Here is a 13,779-nt window from a genome sequence, read left to right as displayed (position 1 = left end):
TTCCATCATCCTTTTGTCCATAAAATGTCCCTTCTTCTCCTCAGAGGGGTTTGATTCCCTGGATGTTGCATGTTGTAACTTTTGTTTTTGTTGTTTTGTGTTTATGTCCGTGTGTCCCTGTACGTGTCTTTCGCTTTGTGTCTGTGTGTATCTGCTTTTGTGTGTGTGTGTGTGTGTGTGCACATGTGTGAACCTCTTACACACTCCAGTCTGCGCTCCTTCAGCTCAGACAGGTCCAACACTCTGAACAGAAGTTCATTTGCTCGGGACAGCATGGTGATTGAAGAGATGCTGGCACCACCCACCAAAGACACGGTAAGAATCCCCTCTCTTTGGTTTTTCTCTCACTGGTGTTCAGTACTGTTGTACTCTATCATACCTTCTGATAGCAGTAAACATCTCTCCTCCAGTGCACACACAAACACACACATTACAGCTGTGTGCAGGGCAGGATATCAAACCTGATCTGCCACAACACTGACTGATCACTAGGGCTGGGAATTGCCACAGACCTCCCGATTCGATATTACAACAATGTTTCCTAGCCGATTGGATATGTATTGCAAGATTGTGATTTGATGTTTTGATATAAAAACTTAAATTAAGTCCTTTTTTTCAGAAAGAAATGTCTATTGAAGAACAGTTGTGTCTGAAATGACAATTGTTTTTACTCTGTAATATATAATTTGCAGGTAAAAGGTAAGGATGTGCAAAACTATCAATTTAAAACTACCAATGGACCAGTCACTGCGTTGTCTGAGCTAGGTGACTAGTTAGTGCAAAGGAACCCATGTATAAGGCTGCATTATGTCCATTTGTACTTAACAAATAAATCGGCCTATATACTATATATCATTTTAACTTATCAAACTAATTTTGTTATTTTAGAATATAAAATCTAACATTAATTACCATAGGCTACTATTATCATTATGATAACTTTGCAACATACAAGTGGAGGCTAAAGAGTAAACTTGTTCAAGAACCATTGCTGGGACTGTACTGAACTATGCCACACATAATAATTCACCTGTAGTGCTAATGTCGTTGCATGTTATTTTGTTCTCATAGACAACAATATTCTTACAAACTGCTCCCAGATGACTGACAGAGAAAAAAGTGAGAACTCACCATTTGCGCATGTTCTGCGAGACACGATAGCGCTGTGCACATTGGCGCCAAAGCGTAAATGAACTTCTGAACAAAACAGCAAATCAGACACGCGCATCGCCGGGATTTCTTTAGTCTGTATATTCAGGTGTGTTTCTTCAAGCATGCGTCTTTGAGTCTACTGGCATTACTTGTCGACAGTGGCAGGTAAATGTGTGAAATTACCTGCCACTGCCTGAATACCCTGGCTGTTAGATTATAAATATTGTGGGGGCGCGACATGTAGTTCACAGCATCCAACAATTTGATAAGCCTTTTTACAGTGAAACTCTTAAAGCAGTGTCAGACAGAATCTGCTGAATGACTACTCACAAATACTCTCCACAACATCTCAAATAAACTTTTGGATTATGCATAAAAACAGGAACATTGATCACAGCAGAGGATTTTGACCGACAGTGAACAAACGATGCTTGATGGCTGTAGCAGCGGTGCATTAAAGGACTAAATGTAAAGAATTAAAGAGACAAAATGTCTCAGAGAGAAAACCTTGTTAATGTGGAACTCTGCACAAATATAGCTTACTATATTTATCTAGTAATCATCGTAGCATTAAGATAAACATGTATTTTTTTTTATTAAATAAAAAATCTATTTTTCATCAGGGAGGCGATTTTAAAATCGTTTGGCTCAAGAATCGCAGTTTGTAACAGAATAGATTTTTTTTCACAGCCCTACTGATCACCATGATGAAACTAGATGTAAAATCGTGAAAATAATGGAAGCTGGTATAGAACTTGACATTTTTGGTTTTTGACAACCTTATACAATTTACAATCAGAATGTTTGCTAACTCTAAGCCTATATTTAATATAATAGATTTATGAATATTATTCATTGGGTCTGTTACAAAACCTAGTGAGCAGCCTCCTGCCTACACAGACAGCTGCCATCTATGGATAAAGCCTCATAAAAGGCCGATTTGAATACATAGGCAGCAACTCCATGCATCATTCAAATAGCATTCCTCACATGCAGCGCACAGTAAACTCGACTCACAACTGATTTCAAAACAGGTAATGAGAGAAGAGCGGAGCAAAGTGAACTATTTTTTTTATCGATACATTTCAGTATTGAATGGATTATAAGTATATTTATAATAAAAATTTATCTTGCTTCATCCACCATCTTGGATTTATTTTTCCACCAAGCTCATCACAATGCATTCAGGGGTTGCCTACCTGAGAAAGAATTTGTACAATGCTTTCTTAGAATTTGGCCAAAACAAGATACCTTAGGATGCAGTGAAATTAAGGTACCCACCTTTTGGAACTGCCTTCCTGTCAGGGGCGCGCCTATGATGCCTTAAAATGCTGCCTCCCGAGGCAGCTCACTAGATTTTGGAACAGACCCCATTGTTTGGCATTCCTCCTACAGTTGCACAAAGTCCACCAAGGACTTTCTAGAACACAGCAAAAATATCCCAGAATATTTTGGTTAGATCTCATGGGATTTGCGAAAGCTTAGACCCCACATGCAAACAGACACACACACTGATCTGTCCAGTTTCGCATTCTCATTCCCAAATTTGCATTTAAATGAACTTATGAGTGATGGAGAGTCAGACTTTCCCACACTCACACACACAACAGTCTGGCAAATGTTCTGTCAGTATTTTTTATGTGTTTTCCTGTTCTGAATTCTGTTCCTCTTGCCATTTTTAGGAGCAAATATTCATACCAGACAGCAGAAACTAAGCTAAATTCTTAAAGAACGCATAGTTAAAAAGTCATAGCTTCTATGTAATGCCCACTGAACTGCTGGATTTATGTAGTGGGACTGTTCCAAAACCTAGTGAGTGTCCTCCAGAGGCAGCGTTTAAAGACATCATCGACGTGCTTCCGATGCAAAGGCTGCTGATGAGCTCGATTTAAAAATGTATTTAAGTGGCAGATGAAGCGAGAGAAATTAAGATTATAAATATACTTATAATCCATTCATTACTGAAAAGTATCAATAAATAATACATGTGAGAAGCGCTATTTGAAAGATGCATGGAGCTGCCGCCTATGTAGAGAGTTCCAAATTGCTCTCTTATGAGGCATAATTTCAGTAAGGATGCTACCATAGAAGACAGCTGCCTGTATAGACAGGAGACAGCAAGGGAGCTCACTAAGTTTTGGAACAGACCCAGTATATCAAGTCTTACACCCATCAGATAATACTATTCTGAGGTCAGTATTGTTGTCCAGATTAAAGTACAGTGCAGTGTTCCTTGTTCATGGACAGAGAAAGCAAACAGACACAGCTTCATGTAGTATAAATGACACTCATCAGCACAAACATATTCACAGTAAGCACACAATATCAACACAATACAAGCACAGACATGCACTAAACCAAAACAATAAAAACTATCAAATATGCACAGATGCAATTGCATGCAACTTATTACACCTTACCACATACATTGATGCAGCATGCATGCATAACTCACTGTTAATTAAATCACTGAGCAGTACTATAATACTTAATTTTGAGAGAGTGTTTCAAAACCTAGTGAGCTGCCTACATAGCCAGCCGTTTTGACATCATGGGAACATTCTAACATCTGTTTTACATAGCATGCAGAAGCAGTACGTGAGCCAAGCCAAAGCAGGGTGTCACGAAAACTTTCGCAGCAAACAGTGCTTGTGCTTTTACTCCGGCAGCATTTCTGCTGCAGAAACTGCTGCACTCTATACAGAAAATAAAGTTTTCACATCAGGAGTGAGCTATTGATAAGTATTACAAACTTGATTCTTATTTACATGATTCTGGTGTAATCTCATGTAGTCTTGTAGAATTCTTTCACATAGTGACAGCCAACACAATAAGCTACGCTCAGTTTTAAACATAATCATTTAGTGGAATAGGGAGGGGGAGGACGATGAGCCTGAATGTTGTTTTGCACAACAGAGGACGGTTGATCACTCGCTCAGTTTGGCTCGATCACACTTCATAATATAGCTTAAAAATAAAGTCAGAAATAAGTAATTATGCACAACAGTTGAATAGAGATATCTCTTTGCTCAAACAACCTATTATCACATAACTTATTACGATTAGTTTTTTTTTATAAAATGCCCACTACTTAGTAGGTCCTCATGGTGGTGCAATTACTCAACTCAATTTGGGTGGCGGAGGACAAGTCTCAGTTGCCTCCACTTCTTAGACAGTCAGTCCATGCGCATCTTATCACGTGGCTCGTTGTGCATGACACCATGGAGACTGCGCATGTGGAGGCTCATGCTACCCTCCGTGATCCACGCACAATTTACCACGCACCCCATTGAGAGCGAGAACCACTAATCGCGACCATGAGGAGGTTACCCCATGTGACTCTACCATCCCTAGCAACCGGGCCAATTTGGTTGCTTAGGAGACCTGTCTGGAGTCACTCAGCACACCCTGGATTCGAACTCATGACTCCAGGGGTGGTAGTCAGCATCAATACTCGCTGAGCTACCCAGGCCCCCCAACAGCAATAACTTTAACTGTTGAGCACTTTCCTCACAAAGAGGATGCACTTCCAAAAATATTTGTGAACTTACCATCTGAAACAACAGCTGAGGTAAATCCCACACTTTTTCCTTTGTTAATTAATCCTTATAAAAAGTAAGTTGAGGGTAATAGAGCAGTTACTTTCTCCAGAGTCAATCTTGTGTCATCCATAGCCAATATAAGACTGATGTAAGTTTTGAATTTACCAACCACACAGGCTGTTGCGTGCATTTATTTACAGGGTTGGGAGGGTTACTTTTGAAATGTATTCCACTACAGATTACAGAATACATGCTGTAAAATGTAATTTGTAACGTATTCCATTAGATTACTCAAGGTCAGTAACGTATAAATGCTTTGGATAGCTTCCTCAGCACTGGTAGATTTTTTCACTTGTTTTGACTATAATAACTCTGCCAGTACAGTAAGACAAAATACACATGTTAAAAATACATTCTCTGAAAAACCTAAATATCTTATGCAGTGTTGTTTCTAAAGCAAGATAAATCAAATTGATCTTGTTTTAAGGATTTTTAGATATTTTTACAGGAAAACAATACAAACATTATTATCAAGAATAAGATTTTTGCCCTAATATCAAAGTTCTTACTAGAAAAAAGAAATTATGATCCAACGTAAATATTCTTGTTTAAAAAAATAAGATTATGCCTGGCAACGTGCATGTAAAATGGCTAGAAATAGAGAAACTTCTGCCTCTCTCTGCTTCTGCTTCCGATGTAACTGCACTAATTTGATAACGTGGTTGCTGAAAAAAGTATGCACTGCTTCTGCTCTGCTTCGGCTTGCGGTGTAAAACAGGCGTAATGTTCGATTGCATCTATGATGCCAAAAATGCTGCCTGGGTAGGCAGCTGACTAGATCTTGAGGCACAACCAAAGAAACACTTTGTCATTTGTTTTAACACAATACACTATCCTCCTCTCTTTCCACCTGACAGAGCAAGGATCAACCTTTCCCCCTATACAAACCATTACTTAAACATATGTATGTGTGTGCGTGTTTCCTTTTAAAGCTTCAGAGTGTATTTAAAGATATTTCCTACATGGTGGATCCCCAGAATAAGGTACCAGGTCCTTAGTCAGATAATCTCGCTTCATCCACACATATTTTTCATTTGTCCATAAATAGAAATTCTAACACACTCGTTCACACTCACTGTTGTTTGGTTATAAACAGTTGCTCCGCCCCAATCTGCAGCTCTCTATTTGGTTTCTTGTTTTTCCCTCATTGTGTTTTGTTTTGCCTTTTACTTATTACTATAAACCCAATGTATTCATTCTCACTTTATGCTTTTATTTTTCTTGAGTGTCCTGTTTGATGTCATGTTTTATCCATATGCATCAATGTGATGTTTCTGAAGTGTTTCTATTAAGTGTTTTTGAACATTATGTGGGCAGTTGTTTTACAATGCATTTCAGGATTCATTATTCAAACAAATCTTAAAATAGAAATATGTGATCAAATTAAATTATAATTTCTGAAGTTAATTACATAATTTAATGGTTTCTGTATTTTTCGACAGCCTGCTCACTCCTTTTTGTTATTAACTCAGATACAAATATGTGTGTATGTTTTGATGTATGTTTACAGCACCTCACTGTCACTCGTGAATACAACAGTGAGTGTATGCGGCGATACAGCTGGACCCCTGACACAGTGGACCACTCGCACAACACTGTGTGCAGTCCTGTGCACTCTGGGTAAGAATCTGCTTTACTGTTTCGGCTGTTCATCATGGTTCCAAAAGAAAGCATAGATCTTAATCACTCTAGCGCCATCTTTGATTTTTAATGGGAATGACAATGAGCCTGTGAGGAATATCTCTTTAATGGCACAAACGGTATAACACTGTTTAAAGCTCCTAGATCACATCTGATTTACCACAACTTATGTTGTCTGGAGCTCTTTGTACACCGAATGTTCTTGGACAGATATTTTATCAATGTTTTGTCTAAGGAATGATCCAAAAACACTTTAAACTGCAGTCCAGTCCATTGAAGAGACTGTCTATCCCTCACAGCCTCATTGTCATTCCCATTAAAAATCAAAGATGGCGTTAGCATGAATAAGGTCTATTAGCAGTCACAAAATGTTTAGATATCATATCATTATTAAGATTTATATAAATATAGATATGCGTAGTCCCCACTTGCTTCCTTGTTTCCTGACAGATTAGGCCATCATAAGAAGTGAAAGCGATAAACTACTCATATGGAATACACAATTTAATAATCAAACACACACACAAGAGGTATCTTGTACAAATTAATTGACAAACCCAGCATCTTAAAAACTCAAGTTTGAAAGTTGCTTGCTTTCAACACAAACATTTCTTAAAGGAGGACTTAGCATATCATTTCCGTATAATAATGATACCGTCTATACCATAGAGGTGAGTGATAAAATCTTTTACATTATGAAATCCGTGAATGTTTTTGAGATATGCATTTCTTGATAAAATGATTCAAGTCCTTTTGGCTTAAAACTGTGTTTTGCACAGTCATGGTAGAAATTATAATAAAACACTTACTGGTTGACCAGTTTCTTCCAGTTTCAACCACCATATCAATCACCCCTAAGTAGACTTACCAGTCTGTGAACCCGATGCTGTTATGGTCAAGCATGAGAAAGCCTTTTCATTCGCTGGAGTTGTTTGCGTAAAGCCTGTTTTTTTCTTCTTCTTCTTTCTTTCTGCTTAGTTGCACACAAGATATTATTTTATTCATATTAGCTTTATGTCTTGCTTAGATGTGTGTCAACTGTTTTACCATGACAACAAGTGTAATAATGACTTGTTTATTTTTACCTCCTGCTTTCTCTTCTTTTCTTTCGTTAATTTTTCCTTTTGCAGCCCTTCCTCCCCGCTTCCTCAGTATGACTCCAGGTGAAAACTGAGTCCGGTGACATCAGTCTCTCTATAGCTTTCTATTTCTCACCTGCCTTTTCCCACAATTTGTCATCTGTCCTCTCTTGTTCTCTTTCAGTCCTTCTCTCCTTCACTCTGTTTCTTTCTCTCTGGTGTTTTTATTCCCTGTTTTATCTCTCATCTGTGCAAGTGCTACACCACTTACACTGTGTGTGTGTTACGCTTAGTCTTTGGGACAAGGAAATTGACTTTTACACGCAGAGATCAGAGACTGCAGCACTCCACATTGTTTAGATAAACAACAGGTCACACAATAGTACATACTGGACATACTAGTCCACCATCAGCCTATTAGAACATTTACATGAATGGGAGTGTTGTTATATCCTTACTGTACAAAAAACTACCTGTTAAATCTGCATATTATCACAGTGCTTCCCAGAAACAGGTGTAGTTTAAGACCCCATAAAATTATATTGTAAGTGCAAAATGCAAATTGTAAGAAATTTCTTTAATCGATAAATGTTAATGTTAATGAATGAAAATCGATTAAACATTAAAAATAATAAACTTTGTGGCGAACAGCTTGAAGCTTGCAAAAACATTTATTTTTATATATTTTTAAATAGTTTTATACAAAGTTTCATTCTAATGCAAACTTGAAAACATAAACATTGCATCGAAGAAAAAAAAATTCTTACTGTAGAAGGAAACATGAAACATTGCCACAGAAGTATGTGCATGGAGCCTAGTATTTAAATGTCATATAAATACATGCATTTAAAGAAATGCGAGTATTAATATTTTCCTCTTAATATATTTTCAGTTCAGTGTATTTTAAAACATTCAGGCTATGTTTAGTATGAATGTGTGAATTGTTTAATTTACTGTTTATGTATTACTGTTAATAATAACTTTTATAGAAGATACAGATTCGAGTTAATTAAAACTTCATGTTGTAGATTGTGGGATATTTCAGACCTTTTTGTTTTTAAATTAAATCAAATATTCACACGCTGTGTGAAGACAGTAAATAACATACTACTTCTACACAGGTGATGGTGAGATTTCAGGTGAATGTGCATGCTGTCCCGGCAAGTACTAACGTGATTGTCGGTGTGGATGATACAGGGAGACCGGCGAATCAACAATGCTTGTTGTCATTTTGTACTCTAACACACTATAGCGGTGTATGCAGTAAATGTAATGTTGATTTATAGAGAAACGCTCCATCTTTACAAGCAAGGAAGTTATGGGTGCGATTGTGTTTTGGACAGGATGTGACATGCAGCCTGCAAGTGACAGTGCACCCTCTAGTGGCAGATGACTATACAAAGAAAGTTTTTCGTGATCTGCTGGCATGATTACTGAACACATTTGTGCTGAAATTGATTAATCGACGATACATAAGCTTAATCAATCAAGTTATTAACAACAAATAATCGATCATCGATTAATCATTATTATATCATCCCTAAATCCCTATAAAGGGATATTCTCATTCTAGAGAGTATTATATTGAACAAAATGAGCGAGTGCCAAATGAGACATCAATATTTTATGTCAGTTTTCCACATAAGAGAAAGACTGTACATTTTAAATCGGTTTATAGGCTTAAAGTTAATTTTGTCAACTTTTAGGGGAATGCTAGCATATAGATCACCTCAAAGCTAACAGACTTGGACTAAAAGACACAAAACTCCAATTTTGATTTCATTGTGTCTCTAACTCTCTTGTCACATCATTTACATTGGAGCCACAAACTTACTTTGAGGATTCACTTCTATGGAGATATTGCTTAAACTTTTATTCTTGAACCAACCAATATGTTTTTTTATTTTTTATTTCTGTTCATCTGTGGAGGTCTTTCTAGTCACACTGTTGATCACTGATCACTGCTTCGAAACAATTGATCTTGGCAGTAACCGGTCTTGCAGGATAATATTTTCAGCTTTACACTGAGTTACTGTATGTGTACACTGACTGTGGTAATATTTCGGTACATCGGTTTTAAAGGAATCAGTTGTGTTTCCTCTTAAAGTGTCTCTGCTGCTGTTGTAAGAGGGATTAAATACTGCCAGGTTTAACAACTCGAAGCACTTCCACTCTTCCTTTTAAATGTTTTTCCTCTGTCTTGACTAAATCGTCCTTTTTGCTTGTATAGTCTGTGGTGTCTTTCTATCTTATTGTTTCTCCTTTTTTCTGTATTTCTCTTTTCTGTTTAGACCTTCTCCCTTCCTACCTTTCTCTCTCACCACATGCGTTGGGTGTACAGTGATCACAGCATGGGAATTGTCTCACTCGATGTGTCTCTGTGTAGTGGGTTAGCGTGGTGTCCCTCTTGTTCATCTCTCACTCTCTCTCTCTCTCTCTCTCTCTTTCTCTCTCTTTCATTAATCCTTCATTCGCTTCATGCAGGTTTCTGGTGAGTTTCATGGTGGATGCTCGGGGTGGGTCGATGAGAGGAAGTCGTCATGATGGGATGCGTATAATCATTCCACCCAGGAAGTGCCCAGCACCGACACGGATCACCTGCCGCTTGGCAAAGCGCCACCGCCTGGCGTACCCGCCACCTATGGTGGAGGGGGAGGGCCTTGTTAGCAGGCTAGTGGAGGTGGGGCCAGCCGGGGCACAGTTTTTGGGGTACGAGTTCCTCCATCTTGGCTCAAAAGATCTGCTGTTTCACAGAAAGAGAAGATAAATTGTGCTAAAAGAAAAGCTATCTTGGGTCAAATGTACCATTTTTTTAAGAAGCACAAAAACATGTCCAGACTCTGTGATATTCCTGCTGTTTATATTCAACAAATCAGAATATTTTATTTTGAACCACATTAACCCTTGTGCGACCTTCTGGGCATTTTTGTCTTTTTCATTTTTGTTTTTTCGATCATTTTGGTTGTGTTAATGCCAAAGGCATACATTTTGACAAAGGTGTGTATTTTGGGGGAATTATGATATTTCAACCTTAGTTCCTATAATACATCTATAATACACTGTGTACACAAAATAGTTACATTCAGGACCTTCAGGACAAAAATGTCCCCATTGAAACCCATTAAAACTGCAATATTTGATCCCAGTGCCATTAAAGCATAAAATCATGAATTCTATGATATTATGCTTTCATTCCAGAGCCCTGGCTTCAAAATGATTTTATATATATATATATATATATATATATATATATATATATATATATATATATATATATATATATATATATTCCACCAGATGGCTCCATTTTTCTCATGTTTAGACTATGGAGCAAATATATGCTTTTTTCCTATTTTCTGTTTGCTGTATTATAGAGCACTGCAGGCCAACTGAATAAATGATGCAGCTAAAATTGTTCGGGTGTGTTGGTATGGATGTCAGAGTGTGTTTTATATGTGTGTATTGAGAAATTTGTGTGTGTGTGGCATTATGTAAACAAACTGGCATTTAAAGGGTTAAAATCCTGAAAACAAATGAATATTTGGTAGTTATGATCAGGACCGATGTTGGTTAAAAAAATTAAAATCAGTGAAAGTGGAAAATAATATGAATATATAATATTTTTGTGGCAGTTTTTTTACATGGAATTTTTGTCCTCTAAGGTCCTGTGTTTTTTTTTTATCTGACACTGCACAAAAAATAATAATGCATCAAAATCAATGTTGTTGCTAATCACTGACATATCCCAGACTGTGATAATCCCCCCAAAAATTTGCCCTTAGCATTTAGTACAGAGGTGCCCAAACTAGGGCCTGCGGGCCAAAGTTGTCCCTTTGATTTGGCCCACCTTGCCATTAACTAAGTTTCCATCCAAGGTTTTTTTTTTTTTTTTTTTGCAACAAATAGTGTAGCGCATCAAAAAGTTTATCAATATAGCTGATGGAAACGCAAATTATCGCTAAAATTTCACAAGTGTCGTTTAACTCTAGCACATAAACTCTATGTTGATACTTCAAATGTCGTGAAAAACTGGTTTGGAAACACATTTTGTCGAAAAAATTGGCATTAACGCAAAAATATAGTGTCACATGACAGAATTTACCACAATCGTTAGCCTGTGTCAATCATGTTGACAAAGTATACATCCTTGAAAGCCAATTTATTGTATGTGAAGCATTACTTGCACTTTTATGGATTGGTCTTAATGGCATACCTGCACAGATCCATTGCTGCAAACACTTCTGCATCATGACACTTCCAGGAGTGCCAACACAAATATCTCATATGAATCATGCACCTGTCATCGACAAGTGCACGGAGAACAAATGAATGGCCACTCTTTGCAATTAATTTAATCACAGTAGCCATCCGTTTATTTATTAAAGTTGCTTTTCCACGCCATTCAAAATAATAGATGGCAGTCATGGAATTAGCCCACAGCACAAAAAAACATATAATTTCTTTGACAATTTCAAAACATATCACTATGATTGGCCAGCTCCAAAGTCAGAGGTGTGCTTTCAATAACCCCAGACAGAACCTAGTTGGTTTAAAACAGAGCGGGAACTGAAGCAGTGCCAAGAAATCACCGGTAATTAGGTGGACTCGCAGAACAGTGCGTACAGTCATCCGAAATGAAATATGGCTTGATTGCACTATACACTGTGCAGCATTTCATATCCACGTGAACGCGACCACTGAAGCGCACCCGTGAAGCGGGCTTGATATAAACAATGGTTCCATTCACTCCAAACACCGCACAACATTACGACAAGAACTATAACTTATAACCTATAGCTGCATAACTTTATTTTATTGACGCACAAGGGTTAAGAGTATAAACTAAGAGGAAGCATCATCTGAAATGCACAAGACAATCATTCATAATTCTTCAAAATATTTCTTATTTTGGCTCTAAATTCATTATAACTTTTTTACCCACTGTTCTGCACTTTCATTGTCTCAATTTTCAGGCCTGTGATAGTAGAAATCCCTCATTTCGGCTCCATGCGAGCAAAGGAGAGAGAGCTTATCGTCCTACGCAGTGACAACGGAGAGACCTGGAAAGAACATCATTATGACTGTAAATTAGCAGAGCTCACACCTATCCTTAATGGAATGGACGAGGGTAATCTACATCTTCAAAGAATCAAACAGCATAACTACAACTACTGACTGATAACTACTAACCTAATTTTAGTGCCTCCTTTCAATTTTGGCCATTTGTATTTTCATATTTGATTACAGAGCTGGACAGCCCAGCAGAGCTGGAGAAGAAACGTATCTGCCGCATAGTCACAAAAGATTTCCCACAGTACTTTGCAGTGGTTTCTCGTATCACACAAGAAAGTGATCACATGGGGCCGGAGGGCGGAGTCTTGAGCAGTGAGGCAGTTCCCATGGTGAAGGCTGCCTTTCCCCAGGGAGCGCTTACTAAGAAAATTCGTGTTGGACTACAGGTATTCAGTATGTGCTCATCAAGAAGATGCTGTCAGACTGTGTTTAAAATATCTGGATAAGCTTGAATATTAAATTTAGCACGAAACAGAGGCAAAAGAATGGAGCAACAACAAATGAAAAGAATATGCACTTGTAGAGGGATTAATAAAAAGTAACAGTAAGTATTTAAAAAAAATTAAAGATGTCTTGCATATAGTGAAGCACTATGTATCATTGAACTGGTCAAAATGCAGTCTCAAAGACCTCTGGAATCTCTCTTACACACACACACACACACAGTAATAGCAGAATATATTTTATTATTCTGACACAGTGACGCTGTCTGTTCTAACAAAGACAGGATAGAAACAGAAAATGTATACATGTTATACAAGTCAGATGACAATGGCTATAAAAAAGCCATACACATTCCAAGGATAAATGCTGTAGTTAGAAGCACATGCCTAATGTCATCCAATGGTTATGCAAAATGTACAACAGACATGTGCCCCTAAAACAGACACAGATGCAATGCTCTCCAAAACATACGTGCAAAACCACAACCACCATTTACACACTTTGTTCTCTTTCTCTTTACTTATGTTTCTTATTTTGCTTTTCTCTCACTCTTTCCTCTCTCTTTCTGTTCCTCTCTCAGGCACAGCCAGTGCCAGAGGACATGGTGTGGACCATCATTGGTAACAGAGCATCCTTTAGTCCGATTGTTACTGTGGAGCCTAGGAGGAGAAAATTTCACAAGCCCATCACCATGACAATACCTGTGCCACCCAGATCCAAAGAGGCTGTTGCTAATGGACGCAAAGGAGAACCTGCCCCCTGCCTTAGACTGCTTTGTAGCATCACAG

At 37.8% G+C, this 13,779-nt stretch overlaps 1 protein-coding gene across 1 annotated transcript in view; it reads left to right on the top strand.

Moving 5' to 3' along the window:
* Positions 1–13,779, top strand: part of LOC127411381 (ankyrin-3-like) — a 155,598-nt gene that overhangs the window by 110,481 nt on the left and 31,338 nt on the right. Inside the window, 6 exon segments of the mRNA XM_051646906.1 lie at positions 225–315; positions 6,265–6,374; positions 9,959–10,183; positions 12,448–12,602; positions 12,722–12,933; positions 13,572–13,779. Of these exon segments, the coding sequence (XP_051502866.1) occupies positions 225–315; positions 6,265–6,374; positions 9,959–10,183; positions 12,448–12,602; positions 12,722–12,933; positions 13,572–13,779 (1,001 nt within the window).

This window comes from Myxocyprinus asiaticus, chromosome 20, assembly GCF_019703515.2.
Source record: "Myxocyprinus asiaticus isolate MX2 ecotype Aquarium Trade chromosome 20, UBuf_Myxa_2, whole genome shotgun sequence".
Lineage (NCBI taxonomy): Eukaryota > Metazoa > Chordata > Actinopteri > Cypriniformes > Catostomidae > Myxocyprinus > Myxocyprinus asiaticus.
This window is presented reverse-complemented; position numbering and strand designations above follow the sequence as displayed.